General features: G+C 33.9%; 1 protein-coding gene across 2 annotated transcripts in view; it reads left to right on the forward strand.

The window, feature by feature from the left end:
• LOC149789860 (uncharacterized) overlaps positions 1-21,400 on the forward strand; it is a 46,435-nt gene extending 25,035 nt beyond the window's left edge. For both annotated transcript variants that reach the window (XM_089973374.1, XM_089973373.1), the window contains exons 2-4: positions 17,514-17,755; positions 18,166-18,251; positions 20,980-21,400. In XM_089973374.1, the coding sequence (XP_089829500.1) occupies positions 17,535-17,755; positions 18,166-18,251; positions 20,980-21,038 (366 nt within the window). In that variant the 5' untranslated portion in view covers positions 17,514-17,534 and the 3' untranslated portion in view covers positions 21,039-21,400. The remainder of the gene's footprint in view (positions 1-17,513; positions 17,756-18,165; positions 18,252-20,979) is intronic.
• Positions 21,401-22,626: the final 1,226 nt, after the last annotated feature.

Below are 22,626 nucleotides of genomic sequence, written 5' to 3' on the forward strand. Positions count from 1 at the left end.
AAAAATAAAAAATTAAATAAAAGCACGAATCAGATCTAACTTCACAACAGGTCAGATTCTGATTATTTTAGAATGTGTCATATTTGAGAACTTTGGCCACGCTATAAGAAGTTATTAGCCATTTTATGACACTTGTCCATTCAAGTTGTTCGGTCATTATTAGAAGAAAAAAACATCGTTGAATGACAGGCTATACGAAGATGTATCACATACCATACCATGGGGAAAATGTTACTTTCATGAATCCCATCTGTAACTGTTGGAGTATGAATTGTCAAGGTCCTATGCAAAACACATACACGGATAATTTTGCGATGTGGACAGCAAGTGCTTCTTGATGGTATTACTCCACTGGTGCATATAGAAACTGACCTTTTTATTATGCCCCTTTTACTTGGATTATGCCATTGCTTCTGTGAATTTCCACTTTCAATTTATTTTCGTTTAATCATTGTAAAATTGTGTTTTAAAACAAAGGTCGTTCAAGAATAGGCCCAATCAGATGGCAGCACCTTGTAGTTGAATGGTGCCAAGATTTTGCTTTTCTACCCTGCTCTCCGGATGTGTCTTTTGGCTTGTGAATAATTTGTGACATGTCTAAAATGCAAGACCACTTCAGTCCTGCGTCACGAAGTTAGTATTATTGAATGTGACCTAGTGTAATCTCCGTCATAAATTACTGCCGGTATTGACAGCTATTGTATTCTTAAAGCAGAGTTCGACAAGATGGCCAAGTGAGCATTTTTTCTATATTGTGTTTTCGTTTGAATTTGGTCGTGGTACTAAATTGTCCACGTTATTCTAAACATCAACAAACCTATTTTACAGTAGTGTTTCTTTTATATGTCCCAAACAGATAAACCAAAATACATTATACGGCAAACATGCGTCTTTAGATAAAAATTTGATCGACTAAGATTAACATTTAGCCATCAATGTGTTTGTTAAACTGATACTGAACCACAATGATAGAGGCTATTTTGACAGACTAAACATATCTGTACACAATTCATGATAACGACTATTTACTCGCATATTCAGTGTTTCTCTCCTTCGTTTATACACGTATGACAGTCCATTAAAAGTAATGAGAGTACTTGCAGAATAACTTACATCGAATGAAATGTTTCATCGATTATTCCAGCATGTAAGAACGTTTAAAGCACAGGTAATATCACCTAGGACGTATCCTGTTTCAGGAATCGTATTATGATTTAATGCTGTACTAACCATTTCCCTTGCCATAACATGCTTTCACGGGGATGACGCTTTCATTAAATTGGCGTTATGCTCTAGGAAATCCCAGGGGCGAAATAGTGTGCTTATCGAACTCATTACAAATATAGAATCTATGTTGGGTTTTGGACCGAGACAAGGAAATGCCAGTCAAGGGTTACATTATTTGTCTCCCCACGAAGCCTGCCGAGGGGGCAGACGTATAATGTAACCCCGCGACTGGGATTTCCTTGTCTCGGTCTGAACCCCAACGTAGATTGTTTTTTTCACCCAATAATTTCCTTTAAGGTAAAACATAACTTCTCACTTCTGGAAGATAGTTCACGTGCCAATGTGTACATGCAGTGCATTAATACAAATAAATTAACGAGGACCGTGTCATCCGAAGTGCATAGTTTGTATGCGTGAGCCAAACAAAATACCAACATAAATCGTTGCATGGTATTGAGATATTATTACATTGAATATATGGATGTTATATGAAATTAGCAATAAATAGTTAATCTTTATTACAAGAAAATGTTTCATTTTCATCAGTTCCAATTTAGAAAATTATATTGTAAATAATGAAACGATAATGAGCCCACACCTATGTTGTAGTGTATAGGCTATTATTATAACTTGTTTGGGTTATTCACGGGTAATTAGTGACCTGTGTCACTATCGTACATAACTCATTTTCTTTGGAGGAGGTTAAACTGTTCGTGACATACTTGTTTTGTCCTTAACATTGATTGTAAAATTAACCACTTGTATAAAAGACCCTCCAAATACGGACTCTGGCGAATAACCATGTGCTAAACTTTCAAATTCACGGATTCTTTGAAGGAAAAAAATTCTGTCTTGGAAATATGGCAAGTGCTACAGTGAAATTTGCTTATGGATTAATATGTTGACGGATAAATGATTCCTTCTGGCTGGTAAGTGCTTTATTTGTCATTAAATATTATATGTATATTTTTGATTCAACTGGGGTAAAATGGAGATGCTTAACAACATTAGATTAAAACATGTTTGACATAACACATATTCTGGCTGTTACTAAATTTATTTACACCGCCTATTTTTAGAGCGTCCGCCTCGGATGCGGGAGGTCGTGTGTTCGATCCCCGGCTGAGTCATACCAAAGACTTACAAAAATGGTACAAACAGCTTCCTCGCTTGGCGCTCAGCATCAAGAGTTAGTGTTAGGACTGGTCGGTCTGGTGTCAGGATAATGTGACTGGGTGGGACATTATGCAACATGTCTGCGATATGATGCCCGGTATGGTATGACTCGGCCGGGCATCTAACCCAAGACATTCCGCATTATAGGCGGACGCTGAAACCACTAGGCCACAGGAGTGGTCTGACATGTGTCGTGTCTGCATTAATAGCATAGCATGCAAGGGCATTGACATATGTGTACGTGTCTGCACTAATAACACACTATGCAAGGGCAGCGCTAGGTTTAGACATCAAGGCAATCCTGATTAATAGTTATTTACCGGTATTTGCCATCGTTTCATTTTCTGGATCTTTTGCTATATGCTGCATGCCATTGCATGCAGTATTACTATTGCTATTATTACAGCAACAATTAATATATATAATACATAGCAATACATAACTTACACGTTTGTCGATAGTGATTGTAAATAGCAAAACGAAATTAATTAAACTGTCTTGAATAATCTCCGTACTTTATAATGGGGTTCTTGTTATCAACAATTTAATACATTAATAATTTAATATATTAATACACATTGTAATGGGATACTTATTATCGTACTTATTATCAACAATGCAATATAATCATCTACATGTAGTGGATCTGTTTAATGTTAAAATGGGGTTATCATCCAATGTGACTATATTCATATATATGAAGTATCTCAGATATCTCAAAATATGTTATATAAGTACAGATCAGAGTGTGTGTGTGTGTGTGAGAGAGAGAGAGAGAGAGAGAGAGAGAGAGAGAGGGAGAGGTTGTTTGTTTTTGTCATGGATTGTCACTGAAGACTCGATCTACAAACTCAGTCCGGTCTTCTTCACTATTCAACACTGTGTCATTAACGCTTCAGTTTTCTTAACTATTTATTGTTGATTCTAGGCATTTTATTTTCCGTCTGTTTCCTTGATCAAAGCATCATTGACAGGCATCGCAACCTGCCACTGTTAATTTCGTTCTGCTTATAATACGCATAGAGCTCATAAAATAATATGCTTTACATCAGTTATCCTTGTGGTTTCTTGTGCATCTGATCTTCACTTTGATAGACAGAAAGACAAGCAAAAGCATCGATAATAATGGTATAGTTTCATGTGATTTCATCTTCATCTACACGAGCTTTTTTTTTAGTGATTAAGTGCGTAAATCTTTTGTTTCATTTCCAGGAATATAATATCTACATGTAGTATTACTGAAAGTCATACGCATTCAGTTTCCTGACCATAAATTTGTTCCATGAGATTCAAATACAAAATTAAAAAATTTCCTCTGTTTGTCCAGCCTTATTATTGTCTTCAGTCTTATTCGTGTTTTCGTCTGTTCATCCTTCATTCCGTCTTTTCACTCTCAAACCGTATAAGCTGGCAAACATCTATAGAATCGTTCAAAGGAGTTGCATACCAACCACATTGAAATATCATTAGAGCCAAAATCATGGGTCAATATTTTAAGTTTGTCAAACACTTTCCAGTCCGCTCTATAAGCCATTCGATATTAAGGGAAGAGGGTGTGTTTACTTAAACACCGTCATTTAGACAGTTTGTCACACATATATAAGCAGGACTTCATGTGCTGTAGTCGTAGTCAATGTCCCAGCTCAATATCTTAGTAGTCAGTTCCTTTCTTATCTTCCCCTTTTGAATATGTTGGGGATTAGGGAATGAAACTTGGTATTTTTGTATATGTTTCTTCACTATGATTTGGAAGTCGTTTGAGATAAAGGGATGAAACTTGGTTATTTTTGCATTGTCATTAGAACCTGTGTCGTGCACGACATAGTTTGGGTTCTACCGTCCATGTCAGGGGTCAATATTTTAAGTTTTCATAACACTTCCCTGTTCATCCTATAACTTAATAGTCGCTTGAGATTTATTGTGATTCTGTGGTCTTGAAATAAGTAAGAGAAAAGAGTGAGAAGAAACAATCTTTGTAAATTTTAATAAATAATTTATTTCAATAGAATACAAACGTGAAAATTAAAAATAGAACTTACCGTATTGCGAATTAAATTCCAAATAATCATAGAATTACTAACACAAGTTCTAATTAATGAAGTTCTGAATAATCTTTAGTGGTATTCCAAATAATTTCCAACGCCGAAGGAGCTGCTGTACCTGTAGTGGCCGGTAATTTTAATGTACTAATGCAAAATTGACTTAATTGTAATGATGTGCCAACAGTCTTTTCTTAAATCACAGTAATATAATCCAATGTTTCCTTGTTTGAATTCAATATTGTTCGCAGTTAATGTGTTAAAGTCTCTTTCCAAGAATATTATAGAGCACTTTGTATTTCCAGAGAATAATACATAATGTCATCCAAAATCAGAATCTGAATACAACAATAGAAATGAATTCTGTCTAGATGTTACCGCAGGAATAAAATAATTTTTCCAGTAAACAAGATTATATTTAAAAACTAAGACACAAACGAATACGGGCCAAAAGTTCACTTCTAGAAAAATCGTGGTTATAATTAGAACTTTTGTTACTAAAATTACATCAAAGAACATAGGAAACACAATATCCTTAACTCTGACCAAGATAAATATGATTAAGTCTGTTGATAATGATCCTAATACTAAGCCCACACTCATAGAGAAAATATTAGCTATGTATTAGTTGTTTACGTAATAAAATAAATTCAATGATTCTGGTCAGGTAGACAATGAACTAGAATTTTGACAAGGTCAGTTAAAAAATACAATTTTACATAACCCATAACATATAATGAAATAAAAAAATCAAAAAGGAAACTAAAATTAGTGCAAATTAATATACATAACATATTCAAGTTTGAAACTTAACATAATTATGTAGTGTCAGTATAATGCATTCCATATTTTAAATCCTTTCCATGATCATAGGTCAATAATTCAGGTCTCTTTTGTATCTAAATTATATCTTTAAAAGTTGTTTAATAGACGTATCCTTCGTGTGCCTTAATATTGATCCCTTTGAAGGCATCTCGTATATCAAGTAAGTATATATGTTCAAGGTTAAAGTAATTGATAAATGTTCCAGTTTGTATGCTTCGTTATGCTCATGCTCTTTGAGATAAAAGAAAGGTAATTAGTAACATTCCGTTTATGCACAGTAAATCTCTGTCACAAATCACTGTCAGATTTCATTACAGTACACATTTGGGACAAAAGATTAGAAAAAGATCGCTGGATTTTCTAGTCATTACTATTTTTTCACATTCAAATGGTCTCATGATATTAGTATTTAGCATGTTCTAATCTTGAGGGTGGAAAGGATCGATTCCACATTGACATCACTAACGTTGACTGATGTGATGTAATTTTGATTTTTCACGTAGCTTTAACAATTTTTCAGTCATATCCACATTGACATCAGTAACGTTGGCTGAGACGATGACTTGTGTTTGGTAAACCATAAATCTTCCCATGCTGGTAGAGTTCAAATCTTAGGAGAAAGGTTTTTGAAGTCTCGTTCTAGTTGTGTCATAAATCGACAGAATATGGGGACAATTTATGGGGATAATATTCAAATTGTGTGTGTGTGTGTGTGTGTGTGTGTGATTTGGATTTTTAACACAGCATTAACAATTTTTCAGTTATATCGCTACCATGTCTGTAATGTGGCAGTTTATAGTGATGTCTAGCACTGGGACATCATGCAGCAGACTTGTAGCATTATGTCCCACCCAGTCACATTATCCTGACACCAGGCTGACCAGTCCTAACACTAACCTCCTTATGCTGAACGCCAAGTTTGGCCGTTGTTAGTGCCATTTTTATAAGTCTTTGGTATGACTCGGCCGGGCATCGAACCCACGACCTCCCGCATCATAGGCGGACGTTCTAATCACTACTCCACCGGAACTGTCTTTTCAAAATGTAAAAGCTTAAATGTATGGCTGCGATTACAATATGGTGTAAATATAGACATCATTATTTTCGTGATAAGTGCTGCATGAATAGGAATACTGATTTATAATTCAGACAATGCGCTCTAAACTTATCGAATTTTTCTTTAGCGGAACAACACGTGGATTCAGTAACTTGTACCTAACAATAAAGTGAATGGCAATTCCTATTTCAAAAATGAAGCGGATGACCATGTTATTTCTTTTAGAAACTCCTAATCATGATCACACAACGAAAAAGCAAACCAAGGCTTGAATACTATATATCCTTATTTGATTCGCTATTCATGAAATCTTTCATAAAATATAATGCCGAAATATCAATTGCTTTATCTTTGGAAAGTAGTTAGTTTTGTTATGTGTATACATGTGAGCAGCGTTTCTATATTACTTGTATCTGAGGGACTTTAAACTTGACTCCATGTGCTGATTTTACGTTCTCTCCATAGAGTGGCGGTTATTTTCTGTTCACATACTATTGCCCTGGTCGCAGTTAGGCGTATCGTACTCAGTTATGCTTTCTAATGTATTGGTTGAATACTGTTTCATGTAAATAAAGGTATCGAACGAATAAAAGGTAATCAATGGTTATAGATGAGGTATCCTTTATACATATAAAGTTTCCAATACCTTCATCATTACAAACCCTACCATAAGCTATCCTTATTCCAGATAAATGACAAAATTTCACTAAACGGGCGCCATAGCAATTTAATTCCTTGCTATCCACGTTAGTCGTACTATATCGACGTTCCTGACATATATTGTATCCTTATCATTTATATCATTACCAGTGTATATACTACAGTCGTATTCTATGGCAGTGTATTAATAAATCTGTGATTAGGATAACAAACTCTACAATGTGCCGAAATACTGAAAACAACAATACGGCATTGGTACGTATATGCAATCTGCATTGCTTGTTAGTTGCTTTTTTATATTTATTATATGCTAAGGATTTATTGTACTTTGAACCTGACCTTGTCCAAAATCAAGTTCATTTTGTTCCTGTTTAGAGATACTGGTGTTTTTATTTTGTTAGCAAAAATAATGCATAGTTAATATTTTCCTAGGTATGTGGGTTAAATATTTAGATCATTATCAATAGTGATGACATATGTATTTGGGTCTGCGTCTAGGAAACTGGAATAAGACCATAAAAATACACAGCCTACCTAAAATTTACCACATTCGTTATTATAATTTTAGTAACAGATTGTTCTAGAAATGAACTTTGTCCTACATCCTGGCTCTTCTTTTGCGTCTTATTTTTGTACAATATATAATCTTGTTTTTTTGACAAATTACTCATACAAAAACAATAACATCTGAAGCAGAAATAGGTTTTATTCTTCTGTTCATAATTTCGTTTGGATGGAATTTATTCATTGAAATTATTTATTCACTGGAAAATTGTTCTCAAATAATATTCTTGGACAGAAACATTAATTTAGAATTATAGTGAATTCATGAACTCAGATAATTATGTAATGTGATTAATAAGAAGACTGTTAGCACATCATCACACTTCAGACCACAGGTACGTTAGCATTTTCAAGACTACAGGCACACTAACGCCTTCAGCGATATATATTATTTTGGAAACTATTGAAATATTAATTAGAGCTCAATTAACTAGGACTGGTAATAGAAATGTTTGGCCTATTTGGTATTTAATTTGGAATTTTTTCTTTAAATTTCACTTTTGTATTTAGGGAAATAAATTATCAGTACAATTTTACAAAACGTTTGGGTTTGGCTCTTTTGTATTACTTAGTTTACGACCACAGACTAGTACTAGCATGCTTCAAATCTTTCAAACTACTTCATAACGACAGAAAATAGTACTAGAGAATGCTTCAAATGTCCTATCTAAAATAGTAGTGAGTGGTAGTGATATAGGGACAATGGGATTTCTATGTTAAAAAAGCGTCCCGGCACAATAGAGACAAGATGTTTTGGGACAATGGGAATTATCATTACAGACAGGGTCCCGGCACTACTGGAAAAAATACATTTTTTTTTTTTTTTTTTTTTTTTTAGAAGTTGAGTATAGTGGTTATGGTGGTGGCAACGGGATGGTTTTTTCTTTGTTTTCTTTTGTCACTTCTAGTTTCCTTCTTTCTTTTTCACTTTTTTCGAAGGAGGAGTGGATATCATCATTTTAACCCAAGCTTTGACTTTTCGTTGGGGGGATGGGGAAGGGGTCAACAAGGACGCTGCAATCATACCCGGGATGGAAGCCGCTGACGGTGTTTGAAAGACTTCTCGTGCCTATTCTACCTCAGGCATACGTGGGGTTGCGTCTGTCTTGGTCACTTGGGATGGTGGTGGTGTTTGTGACGGACTTTTCATCAGGGTCTTAAAATCTTTCAGAGTCGGTCAGGCTGTTTCGTCTAAAGCTTTCTGGTGAAAGAGTTGAATTTGTTGCAACACTTGACCGTACGGTTGCTAATTTTCCGTTTCTGACAAACCACTGCGATCCATCAACCATTGCAATTCGTGTTGTAACTGTAACATCTTGGTCAAATGAGGATTGGAAGGTATATTCGGAGTGCATAGTTCTTGTCAAAGGTGGAATTCCATTCAATCCATCGTTTGCAAGGCAGTCAAGTCAGTTTTCGTCCTTCCATCAGGTCACGTCTGAGATCTTTTGACCCCAGAGGTTCCTTTTATCTTCTTGATCCATTTTTGTATCTTACCTATCCTTTGTGAAGCAGCTCCCGTCATGAGTCCTGTAATCATTGCTCCCATTATTCCTTTCACCAAAGGTACTAACAACAGGTGCACAAATCCTCCGCGTTGTACCAACATCTTTTTTTTTTTGAAGGATGGGTATTTTCTTCTTGACCATTTGGCGAAAAACGTGTCGATTCATGGCTAAGCATTCTTTCTGGCTATGTACAGAACGGACAATACGTCCCAATGTTTGGCTAAACGAGGAAGAAGTCCTTTACTTTTCTTTCCTTTGGGGTTATAAGTGGGATCGTTTCTGGGCGAGTGACATCTTTGTTTGTTCGGGGTACACACAAAAATACACTGACGTCGATGACTTGGAAACACCCTTTTTATTTTATGTTTTGGAGTAGGTTGAAGGATGTGAAACCAGTCTTTTTGACGAACTCTTTGACTATCGCTTTGTCAAAAAGTGATGAGTTTTTCTGTAACACCAAAACATCCTCCCCATTGGTTGTTCCGCTTTTACTTTGGACGACTGTGTCGTTTCTTGGGTACACGTCGATGCTTGGCTAAGCGTTTTTTTGGTTGCAAGGTCAAACTACGAGACTGTCCTTTTTTGACAGGAGTACGACGATAGCGGTGGTGTGCACTTCTGGTGGATGACATCTTTGTTTGTTCCGGAGCTCAAAATCACTGATACCCATCGTATACCCCAGGTCTTCTTTATAGTGGAAAGTGTTGCCATTGATTGTCGGTCTGTAATATCATGTTCGTGGCAAGCATCACTCGACGTTGAGGAGTTTGCAACTTACTAAATCGGGACAATTGTTGCTAGGATAAACCCAGTAAAGTCTGCAAAATGCCCTATCTCTCTATTACTTTGATTTTAGGGGCAGGTACTTTGTTAGCAGCTGCCTCAGCAGATAATGGGGAGAATTGTGTCATCGCCGGAGGAGAAATTCATGGAGACACCGGTTTCCATTTTTAAATCAAAGTAGGAAAAACGTGTGTCAAATTGGGCTTGGCTGGCATCACTAGCAACGGAGGAGTTGAAGAACCTGACGCTACTGGAGACGCGGTCACCGTTGTCACAGGTCGTGGTTTGGGTGTGTAAGGTTGCTTCGTGGCCGAAGTGCCTCTCTGAGTTCTGGATTCGTTTCTTGGGGCTTTTTCCTGGGGATTTTTCTTTTTTCTGGGGCTCTGAGATATATATATATATATATATATATATATATATATATATATATATATATATATATATATATATATATATATATATATATATATATATATATATATATATATTCTTATGTTACGTGTTTAGGCTCGAATAAGCAGTAACACAAGAATGAGTGAAAACAACAAGCTTTGAAAAATATAATAATTTATTTCCCTGGGATTATTCTGTAAAAAATGAAACAATATGAACTTACGGTTTTAAGAATCAAATCCAAAAATGATCCAAGAATAATCCACGAATTAAATTTTAGAAGCCCTAATAACAAAATGTTCTACTGATTTCAAGTTCAAGTCCCCACGAAAAAACCAAGATGGAAAACGATAACGTATGATGTAACCTGTAGTGTTGAAGTCTATAGTTCCTTGTAGAAACAAGAAACATCACTCTCGTTTTGAAAATCTGAATACATTTTTTTATAAGAGCTCTTTGTTCAAGAATCTCACATGAGCACACGTGCTTTCCAGGAAAAAAGAATTTATCCTTTTGAATCCAAGTAATCTGAAATAACTCCAAACGACACAACACCTTCCAGTGTAACGAACAAACCCAACTGAGTTTACTTCTCCAAAAACTTGAATTTTACGCCCCGTATAAGGGTCACGTGGTCATGTTTGCATATAAAACAAATCACGTATGTCCTTGATAAGACCCAATCATTTTACTCTAAGAAATAAATTTTTTAAAAATTGTTTACATTTTTAACTCTGCAGTCCCATCATGACCACGACAACAACCAATCATTTTTTAAAAAAAAGAACTTATTTACCTGGTTGCAACTAATTTTGTCTCAATATCAGGATCTAGGTCAACACCTGGTGCTTACTAAAATGAACAGTCAAGGTCAAACTATTTTCTAAAAAAAAGTATTAAGTACCTAAAAAACAGAACTACATTTTGACATAAAATGAAATTTTTAAAAAATAAAGATTTTTAAACTTTCAATTAAATCAGATATAATTAAATCAAATATATATATATATATATATATATATATATATATATATATATATATATATATATATATATATATGAATTCCAAACTATTCAGAGTTGTAGTTGATTACGTAAAGTGTGTATTTATTGCTCAAAGTGAAGGTATTGTGATTAATATAGTATTAATTTTAGTAATTTGCTGTAAGACGTTATTCAATTTGTAATTCATATATCATTTTTGTAAAAACACATTTATGTAAATAATGTGATATAATATTTTTTAAATTTTCTCTTCAGTACATAGGAAATGATTTGAAAATCAGCAGCAAAATGTTTTGTCTGTAATGAAATTGAACGTTTGCCATTTATGTTGCCAACCATTTTAGCAAACTATATTTCTTTATCAAGTGATCCTTTTGTGCCAATACAAATTTCAATGTTTATAGGACAAGCTGAGACAGCCGAAATTTCAAGCTATATTTTCTTTTTCAATTTGTTTTGTAAAATATGATTCACGCTTACTTTTTATATTGGCTGTTGCAAAAAAAATTATTTCAATAGATTTCTTCATTTAACGTTCTCTAAAATGGCTTCATTATTTGCTTTTTTCCGTTCTCTAAATGTATTTGTGATCTTCTGTACCTTTCATAATCATAGTAAAGATGTCTTAAATATTGTTCCTTATCGGTCGTACCTTCGGTAATAAATATTATTTTAAAAAATCATTCAAAAGAAACGTTATGCCTGATGAAGTGTACTTCGATGTTATCAACACTCTAACAGGAAATGATTTCGGATTTATTTCAAAATTGTGCCATTCATGTAGCTGATTCTAGCGCAACTACCTCATATCCTGAGTCATTATCTGTTGTTTTAACCCTAAAATTTTTCTCCAGAAATTCTATACCTGTTTTTTTTTTAAATCTTTGATAAGGGTAGATTGACATTGAAAAGATTAAAGTTCTTGAAGGTGTATTTTGAATTTAGTCTGATTCAGATTTGCTTATTTATACACATTTAACACTTAATTAATTACTTCCTCAATACGCGTTGTTTTCACCATATTGATATAATTTCTGATGTTGTTTATTTTCATGTAAGTGTGATATGTAAACCTGAACCATTGTTAAAATATTGGAACATTTCTTTTTTATGTTTGAAATCATCAAATCAACACTTTTATTCATCAACAAGATTAGTCTTGACTTAACTCTTGTCATTTCCAAACTTGTGATAAAATAGACATTATATTTTGTTGCTTTAATATCAAACTCTTGATATAGTTCTATCACATCTCTAAAATCTACTTCATTCAATAAAAATAATGTATGGCCTTATATATGAAAAATATATTAAGGAATGTAAACAGTATTGCAAATACCAGTTTTGCACGCAGTTACTAGCATTGTTTTCTGGATTATTCTCAACTTGGACCTTTTCAACCTCCTGCAACCAATGAAACCATGTCCGCAACGGTAGTTTGCCCGTGTGCTCTGACTGCTTGACGATTTCCGCCAATCAAGAGCCCTGCAATCAAAGACGAGGCAAACCAAGACCTCAGTGCATTCAAATATTTTTTTATACATAGCTTTGCTGTTTCTTAGATAGTATTCTTTTGTCACAGGGTTCAGTTTCTTCCATATTCAGGGAGAAAAACTGTGTCTGCTATCGTTATGGGTCCACGTCATTTATAATCAGAGTAAGAAAGAAAAAGCCAGACCCGCCAGGTGGATTCTAGTATCAATCTATACAAAACGACTGCAGAAACCTTTTGAAAGAACCAGGACTTTAGTTATAAAAGCCCAGGCGTCTATAAGGGATATACTACCTACTCATTCCATTTGCTTACTGTGTATAAATGCAAGCATATAAGCAACACTAGCATACGCTTCACATACTGAATTACTGTATGTATCCTAAAAGGTCAAACCATATTTTGATTTATATTTTGTGGTATACATACCAATATGAGTTTCGGTGAGAATTGGTTTTACACAGAACCGTTAATATCTGTGACACTTGCCACCACTACTTTTTCAATGATATTTAGTTCATCTAAGTACGTAGTTTTTTAAAGTCAAAGTATATTTAAAAAGATACAAACTATTGTGGGGATACTTTTAATACAACGTCGATACAACTTATGTAATTTTATAATGTATAGTAATCTTTACAATGTTAAATTTCGTTCTTTATTTTTTAATCTCAGAGATTGTAACAAAGCATGGCTTACTCAATATAATCGCTATATGTTTACTTATAAACGTACTTGAAAATAAATTGCTTTACTTGAACAAATGCATTAAGTTTTTTAATCAAACTTTTTCCTCCTCTAGCCGAAACATTCTCGAATCACGGAATATTTTGTGCAAGCAGTCGTACAATTCTTTCATAATTTATTTATATTTTATAGTTAGATAGAGGTTCTCAGTTTACTATAAGGTAAATCACAAAGGAAAGTCTGCCTTGACCGTCACCCACAGAATATATTTGCTTGACATGTTATTCTATCAACATTATGTTTATGTTAGTCATATTTGTTTGAGCCCCAGGTGACCGATTGGCTCGCCTTTTCCGATCATTGTCATTTCACCTCTGTCCTCGTGGATTCTAGTCTCAGGTTCAACCAATGAGGGTATGTGATATGTGAGAAACTGCCAGTAGGTTCCCGTGGGTTGGTGGTTCTTACCGTTTTTTCCCCCCGGTTCTTCCTCCACTAATTATACTGGTTGCCAAATATGTCTATCTTGTGCTGACTAACTGTGTTAAACCCAACAACAACAACATATATATTGGAAAGTTAGCTAGCGAGTTAGTTACGTAGCAAGTTACTTAATTTGTTTCTTTTTTGCCAGTTTGTTTATTTATATATGTATTAGTAGCAAAGACAAAGTTTATAAACACTTTAATTGTTTTAAGGTCCTAATTTAGATGTGTTGCGGTTACGTAGGAATTGTTCCTTTAAGTGTAAATATGAATGGGTTGTTTCGTCTTTTGTCAAACATTTTCTTTGAACCTTTCGTCTTTCAAAACGTTCTTCCAAACATATATTTATTTCAATGTTTTTGTTTAAGTTCCAAATGTTCATGTACAATCTAACATTTCTCTATTCCAAATCTTTCCTCTTGCTTTTCATTCTCTCTGTTTTTCTCCAAAACTAAGCATATAATTCTGACATGTGAATATGCAGCTTTTAAAAGATTTGTCATCCTAGAATGCCTTTTTACATATACATATGCTTCCTTACAATGGCCATGAGAATTCGTATATACAACAAAGTTTATGTTCTGTTCTTATCTGTTCACTTATTAAGGGTAGCTCAGCTGGTAGAATTTTAGACTTAAAATCCATGGTCACTGATTCGATACTTACCGAGGCCAGTCAGAGTCTGCTATATCATTTCGATCCTCGGAAATATCCACGTACCCATTTTCTAGGCATAGCATGCCAAATGAAGTGCTCGAAAATACGTTAATAACGAACCGAAAAAAACGAACATTATTGTCTTTTGGGTTCGTCTAGTTCTGTTATAAATTGATAGTAAATGGCTATTACAAGAAGAGGTAAAATTAAAATGACTCTCGTACGTGATTGGGAACCTTTTATTTCTTTGGCATTTGGACAAGATCTTTCATCTTCAGACAAATACCCAAATATGCGTTATGAAATGTTGACGTAGTGTTTCATGTTATTGATTGTATATACTGAAAACTGCTATTAATTTTAGGACATTAATCTGCTGCTATTTCGGTGTAATTTGTTGCCTTTCTTACAAAACCTGCGATTCCTTCATTTTAACGTTAGTCCACTTCCGACTAAAATAAAGGAATGTTACTATTTTCGTATTGTACAGTGTTTTGGCCATTAGTTGAAAAAGAATGCATGAAGTGTTTTCCGATAATCTTTTAAAGTATCTAGGAAATCTTATAAACTTCGTAAGATATATCATATAGTTTATGTGATATCTTAATAAGCATGTAGTTTATATTTTAAAAAAATTAGATATGTTGAACTAAGTAAGATATAAACTGTAATATGAATTTTTAAACGTCTAGAAGATATCTTGCAACATATTTGTTTAAATCAGATATGGCCTATATTCTAAATTGTATGAGGTATCTTGCAATCTAAATCCGATACTTTACCATCTTTATAAGGTATCAAGTAAACTATATAATACACTAAGACATTAACAAATATTGTATATAATTTATATTTTATATACAGTTTTAATTAAGATGTCTTGTTATGGTCATATGAAAGCTGTACATTACGTCTTTTGTAAGATAAAGAGCTGTTAGCTAATTGAAATGGTGGAACTATTCATATTTTCTGGGTAACTATTTAATAAACAACTAGTATGTAAACAATAATATTTAGGGCAACACTTTTAGCGGTATTGCTTGTGCAATGAAAAGTTCCGAGTCACGCTACATGGTGCTGAGATGCTGATGTACGTAAATTGAGCGGACCGAAATTAATATTCTGTGAGAGATGGAAAGGATGTTTGAAAACATGTTCATTGTATTTTCTTTAAAGGAAATCAGTGATGTGAAATTTTAACAGAATATTATCCTTTAATTTCTCTTCCTTAGAATATTTCTTGATGATGCATACAAATGCAAGTACATCCACATTGATCATTGCTTACAGTCCAACTTATAAATTAATAAAATTATTTTTCGTTTATCGCGTTTCTGAGGAGTGAATAAGTGACTTGCCCAGTGTGCGTGACAAAATTAGTTTCTCAAAGCACACAACTGCTTTCTTTCTTCTCAGTTTACCCCATATTCAAGGATGTTTTTATATGACCAATGTGGATGCCGCATAAATTGGGAATCAATACTTAGAACAGAATTTAGTTGTTGCCTGGTGCAGTCTACACTTGCAAGTGATTTGCATTATAATGTCGTTTACTTTGAGAGTTTTATCCATGTACAGGTAATGCTACATAAATTATTTGTATCTGCATTTTGCGTTCTGTTTTCTATACATTTTATAAAATCCAATGTCTTAGTTATAAGTTAAAAATGCAACAAGGCTAACATGCTTACGTTAGTTACAAGCCTTGAACACGACATATCAAACAAATCACGATACATTACGCTACATTTCTAACTTTGGTTGCATCTAAATGAAATGACTTCAAATTGTTCGTGCAAATGGTCTTTCTTGAATCACTCCGTTTTGCTTTGTCATGCAGACGATAAGAGGATGAACTCAGTATGTTTTCTACCTAGAATTTCATGCTGTTTTCTAACATAACATTTTTTCACTAGGTAGCAAATCTCCAGCTAGTATAACCAAAAAAAACAAAAAAGAAAGAAGGAAATAAATATTATTGTGGAGTGAAACTTTGCATGATACTCTTTAATGTTTTGTTTCCAATGTACTGGAGGGAGACCGGGTGCATTCACCTCTAAATGAATGCCAAGCGCTTGAAAACTGCATTTTGCATAATACGTAGCATTTTAATTTAATTCATGCATTTTTAATCTGCTCGAATTTATATATATATATATATATATATATATATATATATATATATATATATATATATATATATATATATATATATATACCTGCCTGATATAAATTGCTTTTCTTGTCTTTCTTGTTTCCAGATATATGTTTTGCAAAATCATTCCAAAGCACACTCTTGTACAGCATGCTATTCCATTGTATTGTATAGGGTAGTGCTCTGTGCGAGGTAGAAAATAAATAAGGTCTTAGAAATTAGGCGACAGTGGTCCAAGGGCAAAACACTTATTTTATGGTACTCGTAAAAGAGTAACATAATATTGTTAGATATTCTTCTTTTCCTCCTTCTTCTTCTTGGTATAATCTTTACTTATATATTGTAAAGGCGTAAATTAGGTATCCGGTCCTTCTAGCAAAAGAGAGATTCAATGTCTTGTATTCACACATTATTAATATCGCATGAAATATGGACCAAAATAAATGACTGATCCTACAAATTGACTGCGTCAAAAGGTTTTCAGCTTTACTTATATCAATATTTTTCCTTCCTTCGTGAAACAAGCATGATAAGTATTTAAGAATAAAAATATGGCAGCTTTATTTTTAGAACTTTAAGGAAACGATAGAATCTTCAAAGAAAGGTACCAAAAGACGTTAAATACATTCGTTGTATGGATGAAAGTTTTCTACATTGGACATTTCAACTTATTCTGGACTGGTCTTATTAGAATTAATTGTAGTAGCTGTTATTGTTGCTATGTTGTTGTTGTTCAACAACATCATTTATTATTATTATTATTATTATTATTATTATTATTATTATTATTACTTGTTAAGGATACAGGAAAAAGAGAGACAATGAATACTGTGTGGAGTGTAACAGTTTGCATTGTTTGCTGCGGATTGGTCCTGTCATTACCCACAGACATTAAATCCAGGCATAAACGTGGGTTCCGTGCTACGGTGGCAGATAGAATTGCACACGGATTCGGAAAGCGGACACAAACTGTTTACAATTCTGATGATTTTTCCAGTTTGAGGACAAATGGATATGGATTAACTGGCAATAGAATTATTGGGTAAGAATCATATCCCATGCTCATTTTCATAACTAACATTTAAAGACTTTATCCAAGAAAATTATGTTTTGCCTTGAGATGAGAATTATTTATCAATGTAGAGGAAAAGGAAAAGCAAAGAATGTAAACACGGCCGTTCTTCTCTGTGAGATCTATTCACAGAGAGAGAGAGAGAGAGAGAGAGAGAGAGAGAGATGGTGTCTGTTATCTTTCGATTAACATCTGCAACAATACCGTCCAGATATCCATAACGTAGTTATATTCGTAATTAACATTACTTACACACACTGTTTTATCTGTTTTGTTATAGTCTCTCATCTGATGGCAAAATGGAAACCCACATATTGTATTACTGGTGCCAATGTACCTTCCTTTACAGTATTAATCTCTTTGTACTGTCACATTTTCAGTCTACCTGTTGTTGATGTGGCAGACCAATTGATGCTGGACAGGGATTCCTTAGTGGAGTTTTTAGAGAACATGATAGATAGAAACGGTAAGGGTTATTTATTGGCGTACAATTATCTTTTCTTAGATACAGAGATGTCACAAGTAAGACTAATTACAAAACGAAACTTCAAGAAACAAAATTTTGAAACGTCCCAACATTAAAAATAAAAAAGAACAAAATATTCTATATGATATTCAAAGAACTGTATGGAATAACACTGCTTGGTTTTAAATCAGATAATAACTGTATGGAATAACACTGCTTGGCTTTAAATCAGATAATAACGGTCCAACTGTGCATGCAGTATGTCGTAGAAAGAACTGTATGGAATAACACTGCTTGGCTTTAAATCAGATAATAACGGTCCAACTGTACATGCATTATGTCGTGGAAAGAGCTGTATGGAATAACACTGCTGGTTTTAAATGAGATAATAACGGTCCAACTGTGCATGCGGTTTGTCGTGGAAATAGCTGTATTGAATAACATTGCTTGGTTTTAAATCACGGTCCAATTGTGCATGCAGTATGTCTTGGAAAGAGCTGCGGTACGGCCGTCATTAATCCCCGCAACAATCTTCATTTCTTTTTTATGCATCCTTTAAATAAATCCAAAACACGCTCGACCATGACACTTTTAGCTAGACTTGAGTTTATTGGCGCTAAATTTTGAGAATTTTATGCAAGGCCTGGAATTTGACAGGTCAGGGGAATTGATTACATCACCGACCAACGTCTATTACATTTGTCAAGGGAACTGAGTTCAGTTTGGCCATTATGCAAAATCAAAAAGGAAAGTTTCTTAGTTACATATTTGATCATATATAAAATTTGCAACTCAAAGCACTATAGTGCTGATATATATACATAATTATTAATGCAAGATTTACATCATGTGTCCTGACCTAATCCTTAACAGCATAAATCCATACCGTATATCATAAAGCAGAAACATTAACATCACAAATCCAAAACAAAGAAATTCACTGACGAAATTTAGAAGTGTCTGGTTAATATTTTCAGAACTGGACTGCACGTAAATGACATCCTTTACAAAAACGAGGACGACAGTGTCTTTATTCTTCACTACCCACCCACCCCCAACCCCACCTTCTCCCTTTGTCATTCCATAACTGCCGCCTCGCCACAGCCTGGAATCATTCTGAATTTACATCTTATCATGTAAATTTAAATATTTTGTAAATATTTGCAGAAATATGAAATAGTCTGGATTCAGATGGAATACTATGATGTTAGTGCCTCATACACCACATATAAAAGGATACTTTTTCGTCAAAGTTATATTCGATTACGTAATAAAACAGTACAAAATATTTATACTTTTTATTTATCTTAAGTACATTCATAATACATGAAAATAGTGATTATGCTAGAATGTGTAATATAATAGTAAAGTAGTTTGAAATATATAGCCACCTGTTTCCACGCATATTATTATACATGTAGAAAGAATGCACTCGATGTGCATCTACGTTTTGTCATTAAACTCTATTAGAATCAGGGCTCCGGATGGCCGAGTGGTCTCGCCTTTACCAATCACTGTCATCTAACCTCTCTCTTCGTGGGTTCAAGTCCTGGCCAATATGAGAATGTGAGAAAGCTGCCAGTAGCTTCCCGTTGGTCGTTTGTTTTTAGCGGGGTTTTCCCGGATTCTTTCTCCACGTGTTATACTGATCGCCATGCGTAGCCTATCTTTCTTTGAGATATGACGTCCAACCCAAAAAATAGCACCTATTTAAATCCATTTGTATTTACTCTTATATCGGCGATAGTTTTTTTTCTCTCTCCATCGGAGAGAGGCATTTCTCTGGCATAATTTCTTAAAGAAAAGCAATATGCAAGTGATAAAACCTTAATAATATTCGTTTTGAAAATACTCGTTGATCAGACTAAAGATTTCTCATTTTAACAATTTGGCAGTAGATTACCCAAACACAGTATCAAATACTAATGTTATTTGCAATAGCATAAAATACTCATTTCTAATCAAATGGTTCAATGGCCCTACGACACGTTGAACTATTGTATCATCACAATGAGCACATTCTGAAATTCAAGACTTTGAATTTTCAGGAATTAACTGTGCTATTTTGTCACTGCTGATTGTATTTAAATTTGGGGGATACTGAAAGCTGGTGGAAAGTTTATGTTGTTTATTATAACTGTGATGGTCATAAATTATGAAATCGTCAGACTAAAGCAACATTCTAGGTGAGAAAAAGACCGTGATTGTAATGGATTCGAGACTGTTTGGTAATTTATATATATTTATTTGAAACCAAGCATGTGCTTGAGTGGTTCACATACTCTTTTCCCCGCGACATTAAAAGTTGTCTGAAATTTGTATCCAATCTGCGAGACTTTTATATTCTAACAGTCTACTAACATGACCTATCTCCAGAAAACTGGTGGCAAATTGTCCAAATCAAATATTACCATGGAACATTTTAGCTTCATTATTTATAAAACCTTATTGCCAAACAATGTCGAAACTAAGTTTAACAAATTAAAAAGAATAGTTTGTTTGTACAAGAAACTTTATTAGTGTCTACCATGCCCAGAAATTTATTTGAAATCCGAATTGACCAAGTTACTTTTTCCACTAGTGTGGAGAGAATTAAAAAGCACGCAACCAAACTTTCAACTTCGTTTCGGTTGTGCGCATATCCTATAACAATATCTTTTATATGCTATCACTACTACTACTACTACTACTACTACTACTGTCATATTACTAATTATTAATTTTACAGGTGACGGTACTATCACAGAAGAGGAGTTCTTTAGAGACGACTACGTCTCACGCATATAAGTTGACGCAACCCTTGGGCAGCTTCAATAATCCGCATACGGAGGACAAATTAGAACAAAGCGTTGCAAAACATTAAAAATATCTTACAAATTTCATCATTCAGTTTGCTGTTTGATGCCTGGTAAAAGAATCTATGTCAAATATACTTTTCTTTTTGAAGACGGATATAATTTTCTTTCAATTCTTCATTGGAGTTAAGTACAGACTTTTACGTATAGTCTTGACGGTAGTTTCCGACCACTGATGGTAAAAAATGTCAAGTCTCTTTCACATTCTTACCTTAAATCTACCTCTTTCTGTTCTTATCTCCTGGTATTTTGTTCTAATTCAGTATATATTATTAAAAGACTTAATCAATATAACCATGACTTTTTAAGTTCGTTGTACGTAAATAATGATTTGCAACCAGAGTAAATGTCTTTAGCGTCTGTCAGCTATTGTTTTCCATATCCTGTAAGAAATGTTCCCTTTCCTGATTATCGTTTCTTACCACTTGCTGAAAAAGTTGATGTTTTTCTTCGTAAGTTATCACCCGTGATATAGGAATTTATTTCCCTTTGGTAACAATCAATCCAGTTCCCAAATCGATAGCAAATGATGCTCTGTGATTACATCACCTCAACAGAGACGGTGACTGCATCATCAGCCACGAAACATGTGATACCTTTGGTCATTGATCATTCGATTTTAGCATATTTTGCTACTAACAAATGGCTTCATTATTCCTACCGAATTGTCAATAAGGATTAATTTCAGTTGAACAGAAATAAGATGGCTGACATAGTGGCCTGCAATATTTAATCCTTAAAGGTCTCGTTGTACTGGCTTATATACAATTTCAAATGTGTCATGATTGACATTAAGTATATGGGATAGATTTGAGGCAGCTAAACTCAGTTTTTGTTATAAAAGTAAACCCAATTCATTATAGAATGAAAATGAAAATAAAAATGTTTGGCTACCCTACATTAAAATACATGAAATTTACTAATAAGTTTCGAATTTAATCTTTCCCTAACGATATTTTCTAATGCAAATTCTGATCTCACATTAAGATGGTCTATGTCAAACTTAAATCTTAGTGAGAATTTTCCTGCAGAGCTAATATTGATTTCAACAACAGTCCATTTAGCAACCATAGTCCGCATAAATGCTCTCTGTCTTGATTTCAACAACAGTCCATTTAGCAACTATAATCCACATAAATACTCTCTGTCTTGGTTTCAACAACAGTCCATTAACAACTATAATCCACATAAATACTCTCTGTCTTGATTTCTTCATACAGTTATCTTAATTTGAGTTCTAGACTATCATGTATATGTGGTAAAGTTGTGTATACTTACAGTGACAGCCTATGCAGGTTGATAAAAATGTACAACAAATTGTTAACTGTGTTTTTCTCAGGGGTGAACAAATCAATATATTGTCAAATTCATGATAAAGAGTCTTTGGTATAATCTTTACTTCTGAAAATAAAGCTACCTTCAGTAAGAATAAGTTTCACATTTGCCTCAAGCTCAGACATTTTGTCACTCAAAAATACTGTCCGTAATAATTTTCTTTGTGTAATATACCTTATCTATTT

This window comes from Sinohyriopsis cumingii, chromosome 10 (genome assembly GCF_028554795.1).
Source record: "Sinohyriopsis cumingii isolate HCF-2022 chromosome 10, ASM2855479v2, whole genome shotgun sequence".
Taxonomy (NCBI): domain Eukaryota; kingdom Metazoa; phylum Mollusca; class Bivalvia; order Unionida; family Unionidae; genus Sinohyriopsis; species Sinohyriopsis cumingii.